This window comes from Frankliniella occidentalis, unplaced genomic scaffold, assembly GCF_000697945.3.
Source record: "Frankliniella occidentalis isolate FOCC.00 unplaced genomic scaffold, Focc_3.1 Scaffold323, whole genome shotgun sequence".
Taxonomy (NCBI): Eukaryota; Metazoa; Arthropoda; class Insecta; order Thysanoptera; family Thripidae; genus Frankliniella; species Frankliniella occidentalis.
This window is the reverse complement of record NW_026267447.1, coordinates 25,546-36,399: the sequence shown is the minus strand read 5'-3', so window position 1 is coordinate 36,399 and position 10,854 is coordinate 25,546. Positions and strand designations below refer to the sequence as shown.

The window sequence follows — 10,854 nt, the reverse complement described above, 5'->3', positions numbered from 1 at the left end:
GTCATCATGTATTTTGTTAAGAAAAATTGTAAAAGTGGCTCATACTAACTTTGATTTATGCTGAAAGTTTTGTGACACGTTGACTTTTAGTTTTTAAGTTGTGGGGATTGCGCTCAATTTCTCTGAACATCCAACTTGTGCCAACTGAATCTCTTCGACATGGCTGGAATGGATGACTATGAATTACCTACGTTTCAGTTGACATTCTTTCATATACAATAATAGCTCTCAGTCATAATGTATGTGTTTTTATAAGTTGTAGTTGCTACGCTGACTTTTGGTTGTTTCGGTTATCCCAAAAAATTAGACAATTACTTTATTCATAAATATGTTTTACCTTTACTCTCTGTTAATATGTAAAAGCTCAACTAGTCCAATAGACAATAGCATTCTATCGCTGCTTTGTTAATACATAGTACCTTGTAACACCAATATCAATAAAGTAACTGTGTAAAGGTTTTTTTTTGTTTTTATGATCAGCATTTTAGAGTGGTTTTGGATAAGCAAAATAACTCAAAGTAAGCGGAACAACTAGATTTTTTAAATACACATATATGATGACAGAGTATAGTTATGTTGTATAAAAGAATGTCAATTTATATAAAAGAATGTCAATTTAAGCATGGGTTCATTTCCACCCGTTCCAGCTATGTCGAAGAGGTTCTGTGGTACCAAGTTGGTTAGTCAGAGAAAGTGCAATCCAAATAGCTTAAAAACTAAAAGTCCACGTGTCACAACACTTTCAGAATAAATCAGAGTCGGTATGAGCTACTTCCAGAATCTTTCTTTATCGAAATCAATGGAGACATCATTTCAGCTATTTCAAATAAAAGATTTCAAAAATTCATATAAATTTATTTTTTTTGTAAATTTAAAAATATTAATTGTTCAAAGATGTCTTCAATTACCTTTTTCTGAACTCATGTGCTGTTATCCATCTCACTTCCTAATCGTATTTATGGTGACTATAAGAAATTTCAATAAAGTATTTTTTTTCTCTTAAACCAATGCCCGTACGTCAAAAATACTGGATTTTCGAATCACACTCTTATATTCAGATAGTCTCGGTCAGACTACCGTCCCGGATTGATTGAAGAACTTTTACAGGCTTCCTTTTGGGGAAGACCCCCTTGACACCTCGTGAGCTGATTTATTTGACAAAGGCCAACATAACCTCAAATTTCATTTGTCATTTTACGGAAAACAGCGACTTCCCCACGTTCCAAACAAACTCAAAATGATTGCTTATGAAAATTAAAAGTGTTGACAAACACACTGAATAAATCCAATTTCTCGTATTTATGTGCATTACAAGTTCGCGCGTGCGCACAACGCCTTCACCACCGCTAAAACTGTTTTAAGTCCGAAGTGAACCTAATCAGAAACATTTTAAAGAGAATGAATTTCGAGTGGTAATTACTTTGGAAAGCATGGCACGCATGGCACATTTATGATGGTAATCAGTTTTCGTTGAATTACACCAGAAGAACAAAATTATTGACATTTCAAAATACCACATTTGCCACCACATTTTTGAACTCTGCGCGACGCGGACAGAGATTATAAATCTTGTTTTCTTTAAAATTTGCTATCAAAGAGGAAAAAACCTCTAGTACGGGGTCATTACTGGGTAAAACCCTATCGTTTGGTATAATGCACTTGTCTGTATGTATTCCAGTTTCCGAGCACAATACTCGTTCTTTCACCTCCACATCACAAAGTGATGTTTGGAGGGAGGGAGGTAAAGAACGAGTAAAAAATAGGGAGTAATTTTAGCTTTGTTCTAAATTTCACCAGACATTTACTTGGTGTACCAGTGCAATGAACATTTTTACGTTAAACCTACCTTGAATTTTTTTCTGAAAGGATTTGATTACCTGCAATTCTTAAACTTTGAGCTTACTTCTCACAAGTATTTACTGTAGACTATTTAATTCCTAAAGGCTTTGGACTTCGGCGCTGACTCATCTGCAGACTGAATCACAAGCACACACTTCTTAGTCGGCCTGAAGGTGCGGACCCAGTGCGGTGCACGCTTCTCCGAGAGCGTGGCCTACACAGCCCTATTGATTATCAGATTGACACAATTAGCTCGCCAGGTGTTGCGGGTCACACGGCGTCATGAAGTCCTCTCACAAGAAGACTTACTCATTTTACATATGGGTAAGATGCCCAATGATGGACACCTTAAGAGATGCATCTGCCCAGTGAAGGACACCCCTTTTTCTAGAAATGTAGAGAACGGAACGAGGAAATTTGGCTTATTATGTCCAGGTAGGGGTCTTGCTATAACATTAGTTCCGTGCCAAGATCGTAAAGTCGATACCTTAGACTAAAAGGCACGCAGTTCAGCCACCTGATCCAAGACTCACGCAGTTCAGCCGCTTTATCCAAAAGACACGCAGTTCGCCGCTCCTCTTGGAAACCCACGCAGTTCACCGGCCGCTCGGGCGCCGCTCGGCTCTCGCTTCGGCTGCGGCGGCTGCGGCGGCTGCGGCACTCCCCCACCCCTCGCTTTCTGTCTGCTCGGCCCGTTGACGATTTCGCCTAGAAGGGATAGCTTAAGCACATTGAAAAGTGCTGGACCGCACTGCTACTGCTTCTTCTAAGCGTGGGAGTACGAATACGTGCAGCAGTCCGTAGTGGCTGAGCGTTAGTCAGTGTGCTGAAATTCTGAGAGGCCCAGGTAAATGGGGTTGTATATGGCCATATATGATTTGCATACTAGTTAGTAGCAGTCACGAACTGTTGGCTGAGCTCAAGGCCTTCCGGAAGACTGGTCAAAAAAATAAAAAATGAAACTAACGTGTGTGATAAAACAGCCTGGTTAAATTACTAAATACTCTTGAAAAGTTTACTGCATTATTACTGTGCTCGTACAAAGCACCGCCTTTCAGCCATCCTCCATTATAATTTTGTTATTCCTCGCATACTTCTGCAATGGTTAGTGTGGTTTGTGTCCATAACCCCGACCCCAATTTTGTTTCTGATGGAACATAAAAGATGAATCGAAATGTAAAATTTGTGGAATTAAATGGATAAGATCAACTTGATATATAGGTAAAATAACACAGATATATACGTTTTAGATTTTTATTTAATAATATAACAGTTTAAAGTCTAACACTTTAATTACACACACTCTTACAAAAATATTTAAGAATATCAAAAAAAATTACACAACACAACTTGATAATATGTACTTTGAACTTCAAATATTGATGGTATCAACCTTAGAAGCGCATGAGGTCCCCCAATTGGGTGATTACATTTGACATGAAGCAAAACCATAGAAAGGACCCCCCCCCCTCTTCCTTAGGTTTACAGGACATCTTCATGACTTTGGAACATCCGCATCCAGGCACAATTCAAAGATGCAAAAGAGAAGCTGCCGATTCCCTTATTTACCTCAGCTCGCAGCTCAGTCAGTACTCCCAGGCGAAGTTCAAACCCCCGATGAGATGGTAACAACATATTGGCTGCTCACAGTCAGCACTTCCAGGAAAAGTTAAAACCCGAATGAGGTGCTAACATATTGGCTGCCCACAGTCAGTAGTTCCAGGTGAAATTCTAACCCAAATGAGATGGTTGATGTAAATAAATGATTGAAACAATAAACAATTCAGCCACGCCTAATGTATATATTTAGATTGCCTGCTCACAGTCAGTACTTCCAGGCGAAATTCAAACCTGAATGAGATAGTAACTCAACTGATGTAAACGTATCTCAACAAATTAGAGCCATGCCTAAATTTTGCACTATAAAAATAATAAGTTGTAAAGTCACCTTTCACAATGAAACAAAACGAATGCAAAGGAAATGAAACATGCATCGTCACACTCAAACAGCATTCCCTTGTATATCTCAATGATAGCCATTCCAGTTTAAACAGCAGTAACCTGTCAAAAGATCTGAATTCCCTCGTGCAGTCAAGAATGTTCTGACGTACAACTATATGTAATAGGCCAGGTACATTTGGTGAAATAACTTTAACTATACTGCAAGTTCAAGCATCTATCATCCAGATTATTCACTAGTAGAAAACCAGCACCTATTAGTTGCCAAAAGTAAACTTTGAACAATCTAAATAGCTGGTGTTCTACTTGGAACACTATTAAACCATTCTATTGACAACTCGGATCCTCATTACATCAAATGACCCAAGACCGAAGAAAGAAGTTGTTTCAAGACTGCAACGCATGGCGTCCAATAACAGCCACGCCATGTTTCTGAAATAACTTCTTCTTCCGGTGTAAACTTGTAGAAATGTTAATTAAACCTTACAATGATATCACAATAACTTTAAAATTACCGTTTTCCTAACCATAGCAGCCGTTAATTAAAACATGGCAAAATACTATTCACAAATCAGAGTCGAGGGTAACTACAACTGAGGCAATTCCAGGACAGAGTCCAATGATCAAGCGCCACTTTGAACACTGGAACGGGGCCCGGCAAACAACACCGAGTCGGCCCCGTACGCCGATCCTCCCTGGCCATAAGGGCTAAAATACCAAATACCTGTTCATCGTGATCAAAGAAACGTCAACCCAGGACCACGCACCACGCCTCCGCCTGGAATGAAAGAGAATCAACGTAACGGAAACGGAACAGGAGTCAACAACGGAAACTGTCAACTTCTTCCTTCCTTCTTCTTACCAAATGTACATCAACACACAAAAAAACAAAGAAATTGTCACTCTTTAGGAATTAACGTTTGTCTAAGCATGAAAAATAAAAACTTAACAGTAAAAAAATAATAAAACAAAATAAAATGAATAATTGGTTCCAAAATAATGATATTCGTAAGCGCATGACACCTATTCACGATCGGCAACACCTGGCAGCACCAACACGAACATACGTCTCACAAGCACGAAGGGAATCAAAACGACCGGCCACCGGACGCTCTTCACAGTTGACTTGGTCAGTTCTATCGCTGCACGTTGTGTACCGTCCATCGTCGTTTACGCTGCTGTATACTGCTCAAAGGTAAATGTCACATCAGTTACCCCCACGCCTTTAGTTTTGTCACTTATTAGTCTCTGTCAACTAATCAACTTTTTAGCAGATGTTACATTTGTAACTCAAACTTTGATCATTTCACACAACTGAAATTAATAAGAATGATTTATCAAATGTGCCATTGCTTGTACTGTCATTTTGTTTGGATTTCCATGATAATCACAATCACTATAGACCACTACTAAATTTTCTTAAACTGTTGTTACTTTTCATGTTGTAAAATAGCAGTTGAAGTTAGCAAATTATTTCTTGTCTACCCAAAGAGGTATTAGAACACTGACCGACAGCATGACGTCACAATGGTCCTTTCTTTTGATGTCTTTCATGACTTTTCTTGAAGTTTGAAGTCTGATTTGACTCAAAGTCAAATCTTGGTCCAAATGCCATAAAGAGTGATGAATACGTCAAAATAGGAGACCGTTTTGATGTCATGCTGAAAGTCAATGTTCAAATTCCTTGTTGCGTATGTGTTTTGAAACTTGGTCAACATGCAAAATCTATGGAGTCCTCCCAAAAACCTCAGGACTTTGACAATAGTTGTTCGGCCATTCCACCATGAAATCCCAGAGGTTTAATCTCATTAATTTCCGCTACTTTTTCCTTTTTCTCAGATGTCTGCGGTGTGTTCGCAAGAATTCAGGAAAGGCATGGTGGCCACGCAAGCAGAAGGTCACCATCAGACCTTACTAGGGGCAAGCCATATGTCTGCTTTAAGTTCGTCCAAAAGCCAAGTGAATATAAGGATAAGCAGACCAACACCTTTCCTGACCTGCTGGTAGCATATTGCCAGGACAAGGAGACGGGCAAAAAATACTACGTATCAATGCCAGGCTTATACAACAACCTAAGTGAAGATGATGTTAAGGAGTTGAACCAGCATATTCAAGACAAGAAACCTCCATTCATTGTTTTCTATGGGAAAGATGGGTCACGTAACGACTGCATGGTTCATGAATATAGTACAAGTAAAATAGAAGAAAAAAGTAAAATACTTATAGTGAACCATGATAGAATAAAGATTTTAAAAAGGTTTAGTTTACTTACTTGTAATCCTGTCCAAACTCTTTCTGTAATATGTTTACTAAAAACTTTCTCAATAAACTTTTACCAGTGCCTGCAAAAGAAAAAGCAAATTTTGTTCCAGAAATGCACAAATTAAATTAAACCAACTCACCACAAATTTCAAAGATCTTACCAGCTTTGCCTTGCACCAACACTCTTCTATGAAGACCTGTCTGTTCATTACAATTATTTATAGCTTTAATTTGTTCTCCCAGAAACATTTTTACATTTTGTTCGGCAGAGAAAATTACATCTGGCATGTCATTGACAACAGGACCAACATCATCTTTCTTTTTTTCATTTTCAATGAAGTTCTTGAAAAAATTAAAATTACCAAATGACTCATATTTTGAAGCACTACTATGCCAATCATGATTCACATCCACTTTCTTAGATCCCAGTTCAACTGGTTGAACCATAGAACTAGCACATAGGCGAGATGCAATCATCCAATCTCCATTTCTTTCATCATTTTCACACAACATTTCAATTTCTTCTGCTTCTCCAGGTTCAACATTAACGTTATTAAAACACCATGTCTTCTTAATGTGAGCTACATTTTGTCTATCATAAACATTTTTCCAGTATTCACCTTCTACTTTCAATTCATCTTCCAAAACAAAAGGTACATGCAATAGTACTTGTTGCCTATACCATAACTCATTTTTCTCTTCATTGTCAGATAAAGTTAAACGTGGAAAAACACGAACAATGTTATCTCTTTTCTTCAGTTTCTTCCAGGTGCTGCTATTATAATATTTTGCACAGTTATACAAAGATACATTACACAACTGCTCAGGTCTGGTTTTATACTTTGCCAAAAAAGTTTTTCCCTCTCTATTCTCAGAATTATTGTTCACTTCACTTACTTCATTACATTCTAGAGGAACCCAAGCAGTTTCCTTGGTAAAGACTACAACAAATTTACGACCACTAGCTGAATAAAGCTTTGCACCCATCAAAATATGGCACACCTCTTGGGCAGAGATATCACGTTCCACACAATTTTTAATTAAAACTTTTTGAATGGCTTTCGTGGCTTTTTCGGAAGACACCATACTGGAACAAACTTTAGAACAAATCTCCTTCAATGTATCAGACCCGACTTCACTTTTAGTAACATACTTGGTAAGATACGCAACAACTGCTTTCTTTGATAACACAGGAGCAATATCTATGTTTGCTCTCCATGTGCTTATGATGAACGGATGAAACTTGTTTAATTTTTCATCATTACACTTGGGTAAAAATTCCACTTCACCAGTTTCAGGGTTCACAATTATTTCTGAATGATCTCTAATTTCCTTTGGAAAATGGAATCGGCAAACAGTTTGTTTGGTTTTTTTATCAGTTCTCTGTATATAGGCTTTAGAACATGTATGTCTCTGCACTGACTTCAATAACTGTGATAATGATTCATCAACATCAGTTACATTTTCAAAACGAACTTCACAAGGATGTTGGTCAGGCATTGGACAATCTTTGTCTGGCAAAACAGCAGAAACTAATTTGTCAAAGTACATGCTGATCTTTTTCCTTTCTTCATCAGTCGCATTAGCTATGTTAGACACATCAACTGCATTTTTACACCAATACAAGCCATGGACATGAGGCGAGCCCCTACAGAAGAATTAAAATTATATGAGCCCAACTTACTAAAAATAATAACATACATAACCACAATTAATCCTCACCTGTGTTGGTATTCGATCCTATACCAAAAATCAACAACTTGAAATTCTGGTTCAAGAACCTGTATAACATAAAACATACAATATCAAATAACACATAACACTTTCAACATTAATCACAACAACAGAAGACAACTTACAGTATCAACAAAACATTCCAGCCTGTGTTGGAAAAACAAATCAGCAATTAATGGGTTCTCTTGAATTAGAATCCTACGTTCCCTCATTGTAATTTGTGAAATATCTTTGTTGCATAGCAAACGAAAAAGATCGGGCCAAAAAAGATCTGCAGCACTCATTGTTAAAAATATAGTTGGTAGTCCCAATTGTTCTATCATATCACGTAATTCACCTGATCTGCTCTTCCAAAATGCCTTTGATCCACGAATGTGAGAACCCATGAACATTAATTTCTTCATAATACTAGGATCATTATCAATACGTTGTTTCAATTCCTCAACATTCATTTTGGAAAAATCAGAGTCTTTATTCACAAAAACATTTCCACTTGTTAATGCTGTATGACGCATCCACATGTTGAAAGTCTTACGTTACGTCTTACGTGTCGTCTTACGTTACGTCTTCATAAAACGTAAGACGAAGCGTAAGACGTCACGTAATGGTTCTGTTCAATATTCGGTGTACGCCGTCTACGCCATTTCCGTACTATTTTTGCCGCAAATCGTAATAATCCCAACTTCAAAATCACTAACTTCAATTTTTGTATGCCAATAAAATTCCTAAACAGAGGTTTTTAAACGGACCCGTTTATGCAAGACAGTTGGGGCGCGGGGGGGAGAGCGTCATGGTTCAACACCACCTGTTAAGCAGCTCCACACCCACGCCCGAGTACCAGAGCAACAATGGACACCTTGCTCTCGGAGTAGACGCCGCGCGCGCGGCCCAGCGCTCATGCCAAAAATTGTGTTCAATTATAAAAGTAATAATAGGCTAATTCAAAAAAAAAAATCACGCAAAGAGACACATCAAGAACAAGAACAATGCAGCGAGCAGGCATGAAATGCCTACATGGCGTCGAAAAGCAGATTGTACAAGTGAGAGGGCGCAATGACGCGGCGCAAACTTCTATATTGAAAAAATATTGCTCGAAACTATAAAATAGAAAATTTTCTTTGCTAAGGGTCCGTTTATTGGCTGAGCGATTAGCGAAGCCCATTACTCCACTGACCGGAAAAGTGTCATTCTGTTTGTCTGTTTGTTTGTCTGTTGCTCTGTTTGTCTGTCCGTCTGTCCACACGATAACTCGAGAAAGAATTGAGAGAGCGGTCTGGGAATTTCAGGGTCGTTTTGTATCATAAAAAGACAGATCAAGTTCGAAGATGAGCATTCGAGCTCAAAAATTGGCTTTTAAAAAAATCAAAAACCTCAGGTTGCAAAATATATTTTGTTTCAAATATTTTTTTATGGGCTCCTAAGGGGTAACTCGTGAAAATAGAATCCTTCGACCGAAAATTTCGTCCGTTTTGCTCTATCTTGTACCGTTTTGGCGCTATGGGGCCTTTCTTGGCGAAAACAACTTGGAAAAGACAAAATGGTCTATTAAATCGTAAAAAATTCTTCATGTCACAGAATTGTAAAGGAAGTAATACTTAAACTACACATTACGGGTCGAATCACACCCTCTTTAGGGCTTAAGGCTCCCTGGATTATCTAGTATCTCGCAGATAGACGCACGTTAAAACCGTGTGAAGCTGAGCTAAATGTGCGTCTACCTTGGCCTGCGGCGCGCTAAAATTAAAATGTTTTCGCGATTTTGGTTGGCATGCCTTGCCTGTCCACCTCACATCCCACGTCTCACGCCAGGCGCCTCACTTCACGCCATCTTCCGGGCGGTCTCCCCTTGCGCTTCCTGACAGAGCTGAGCATTTAAAGTTTAAGTTTAATTTCATGTTCAAGTTAAGCTCAGCAATAATAAAAGTGAATATTTTTCCAGCTGCTGCGTTTGACGTGGAGGTGCTGGAGCGCCAGTGGAACGCCCTGGGCGTTAACCATTACTGGAACCATATGTTTGCTGCTTTTTAGCCCGCTCTTCTGCTTTAGAAAAGCTATCTAGCGGGCTTATGCAAACGACCTCATGTCTATCTGTGTGTCTGTTTGTTTCACAAGATGGAAAAGTGTTAGAGACTTCAAATTTTCAGGGCCCTGATATACCAGATACCGGTATCTTAAGGTTCACCCCTAGAAAACAAAACGCCTACGGCGAATCCTGGCAACCAACCCTAAGGGGCTGAAAGGGGGTATCAAAAGAGAAGGGGGTAGGTCAGAAAAGTTAGAAAAACATATCTTATTTACGATCTCTTAAGGGGTAACTCGTGAGAGTACAGTCCTTTTACCTAAAATTTTGTCCGTTTGGCTATCTCTTTTACCGTGTTTTTTTTTTTTTTGACGAAAATAAGCTAAAAATTCCCAGTCGCCAAAACATAGTCCCGAACACATCCCTGGTACAACCTGGTTGGGATGTGAGACGTCGCAGCCAGAACGTCCCACAGTACTACAGAATACAACATGTTTTAGACCCTGAGCAGAAGATAAGCACCTCCCACCAGTGCGTCTTGAGTGGCAGGTGATTGTCACATCCCGGAAGGAACGTCCCCAGGAGAAACTTTCAGCAGGACCTGACCATCATTTTATGTAACACAACATTACAATATTCAAAAGTCAAGTGTGGTTCGATGAGTTTCAAAGTCAAGTTTGGTTCGATGAGTTTCTTATTTGAACCTTAATTATATTCATCCAGAAGCAGGTCCCGGGGAACTCGGTCAAGGTTGACAGAGTTTACAAAAAATAGTTATTGCAGTCATGTGATGTATCACTCAACCTCAATTATATCTCACAATTGGCGAGGGGTCTATGAGACAGGCATGCGAATGATCCGCGAGATTTAAATTAGACATTCCATAAAATCTGAAATTGTGCATGCAAGTGAACATTGGTAGTGCAGATGCGCGGATGGTTCCCACCATCGAAGATGTCCCGGCTGGAAGAATCTTAAGTTAAACTAGAGTCAAGTAGCACGAGGAAAAATTGAATTAAACTATATTAAACTATGGTTTA

General features: G+C 38.9%; 1 protein-coding gene across 1 annotated transcript; it reads right to left on the bottom strand.

Moving 5' to 3' along the window:
• Positions 1-6,010: 6,010 nt before the first annotated feature.
• Positions 6,011-8,315, bottom strand: LOC127751049 (uncharacterized). Its single transcript, XM_052273992.1, has 4 exons — positions 7,920-8,315; positions 7,783-7,841; positions 6,222-7,708; positions 6,011-6,140 (listed from the first exon to the last, which is right to left on the bottom strand). Exons 1-4 carry the CDS (start codon positions 8,313-8,315, stop codon positions 6,067-6,069), a joined length of 2,016 nt encoding a protein of 671 aa, XP_052129952.1. The 3' UTR covers positions 6,011-6,066.
• Positions 8,316-10,854: the final 2,539 nt, after the last annotated feature.

Excerpts from the sequence above, each read along its gene's own strand:
- LOC127751049 (XM_052273992.1), bottom strand. The coding sequence starts at position 8,315 with ATGTGGATGCGTCATACAGCATTAACAAGTGGAAATGTTTTTGTGAAT. Across the intron at positions 7,842-7,919 it reads TGGAATGTTTTGTTGATACT|GTTCTTGAACCAGAATTTCA; the intron begins GTAAGTTGTCTT and ends TATGTTATACAG. Across the intron at positions 7,709-7,782 it reads AGGATCGAATACCAACACAG|GGGCTCGCCTCATGTCCATG; the intron begins GTGAGGATTAAT and ends ATTCTTCTGTAG.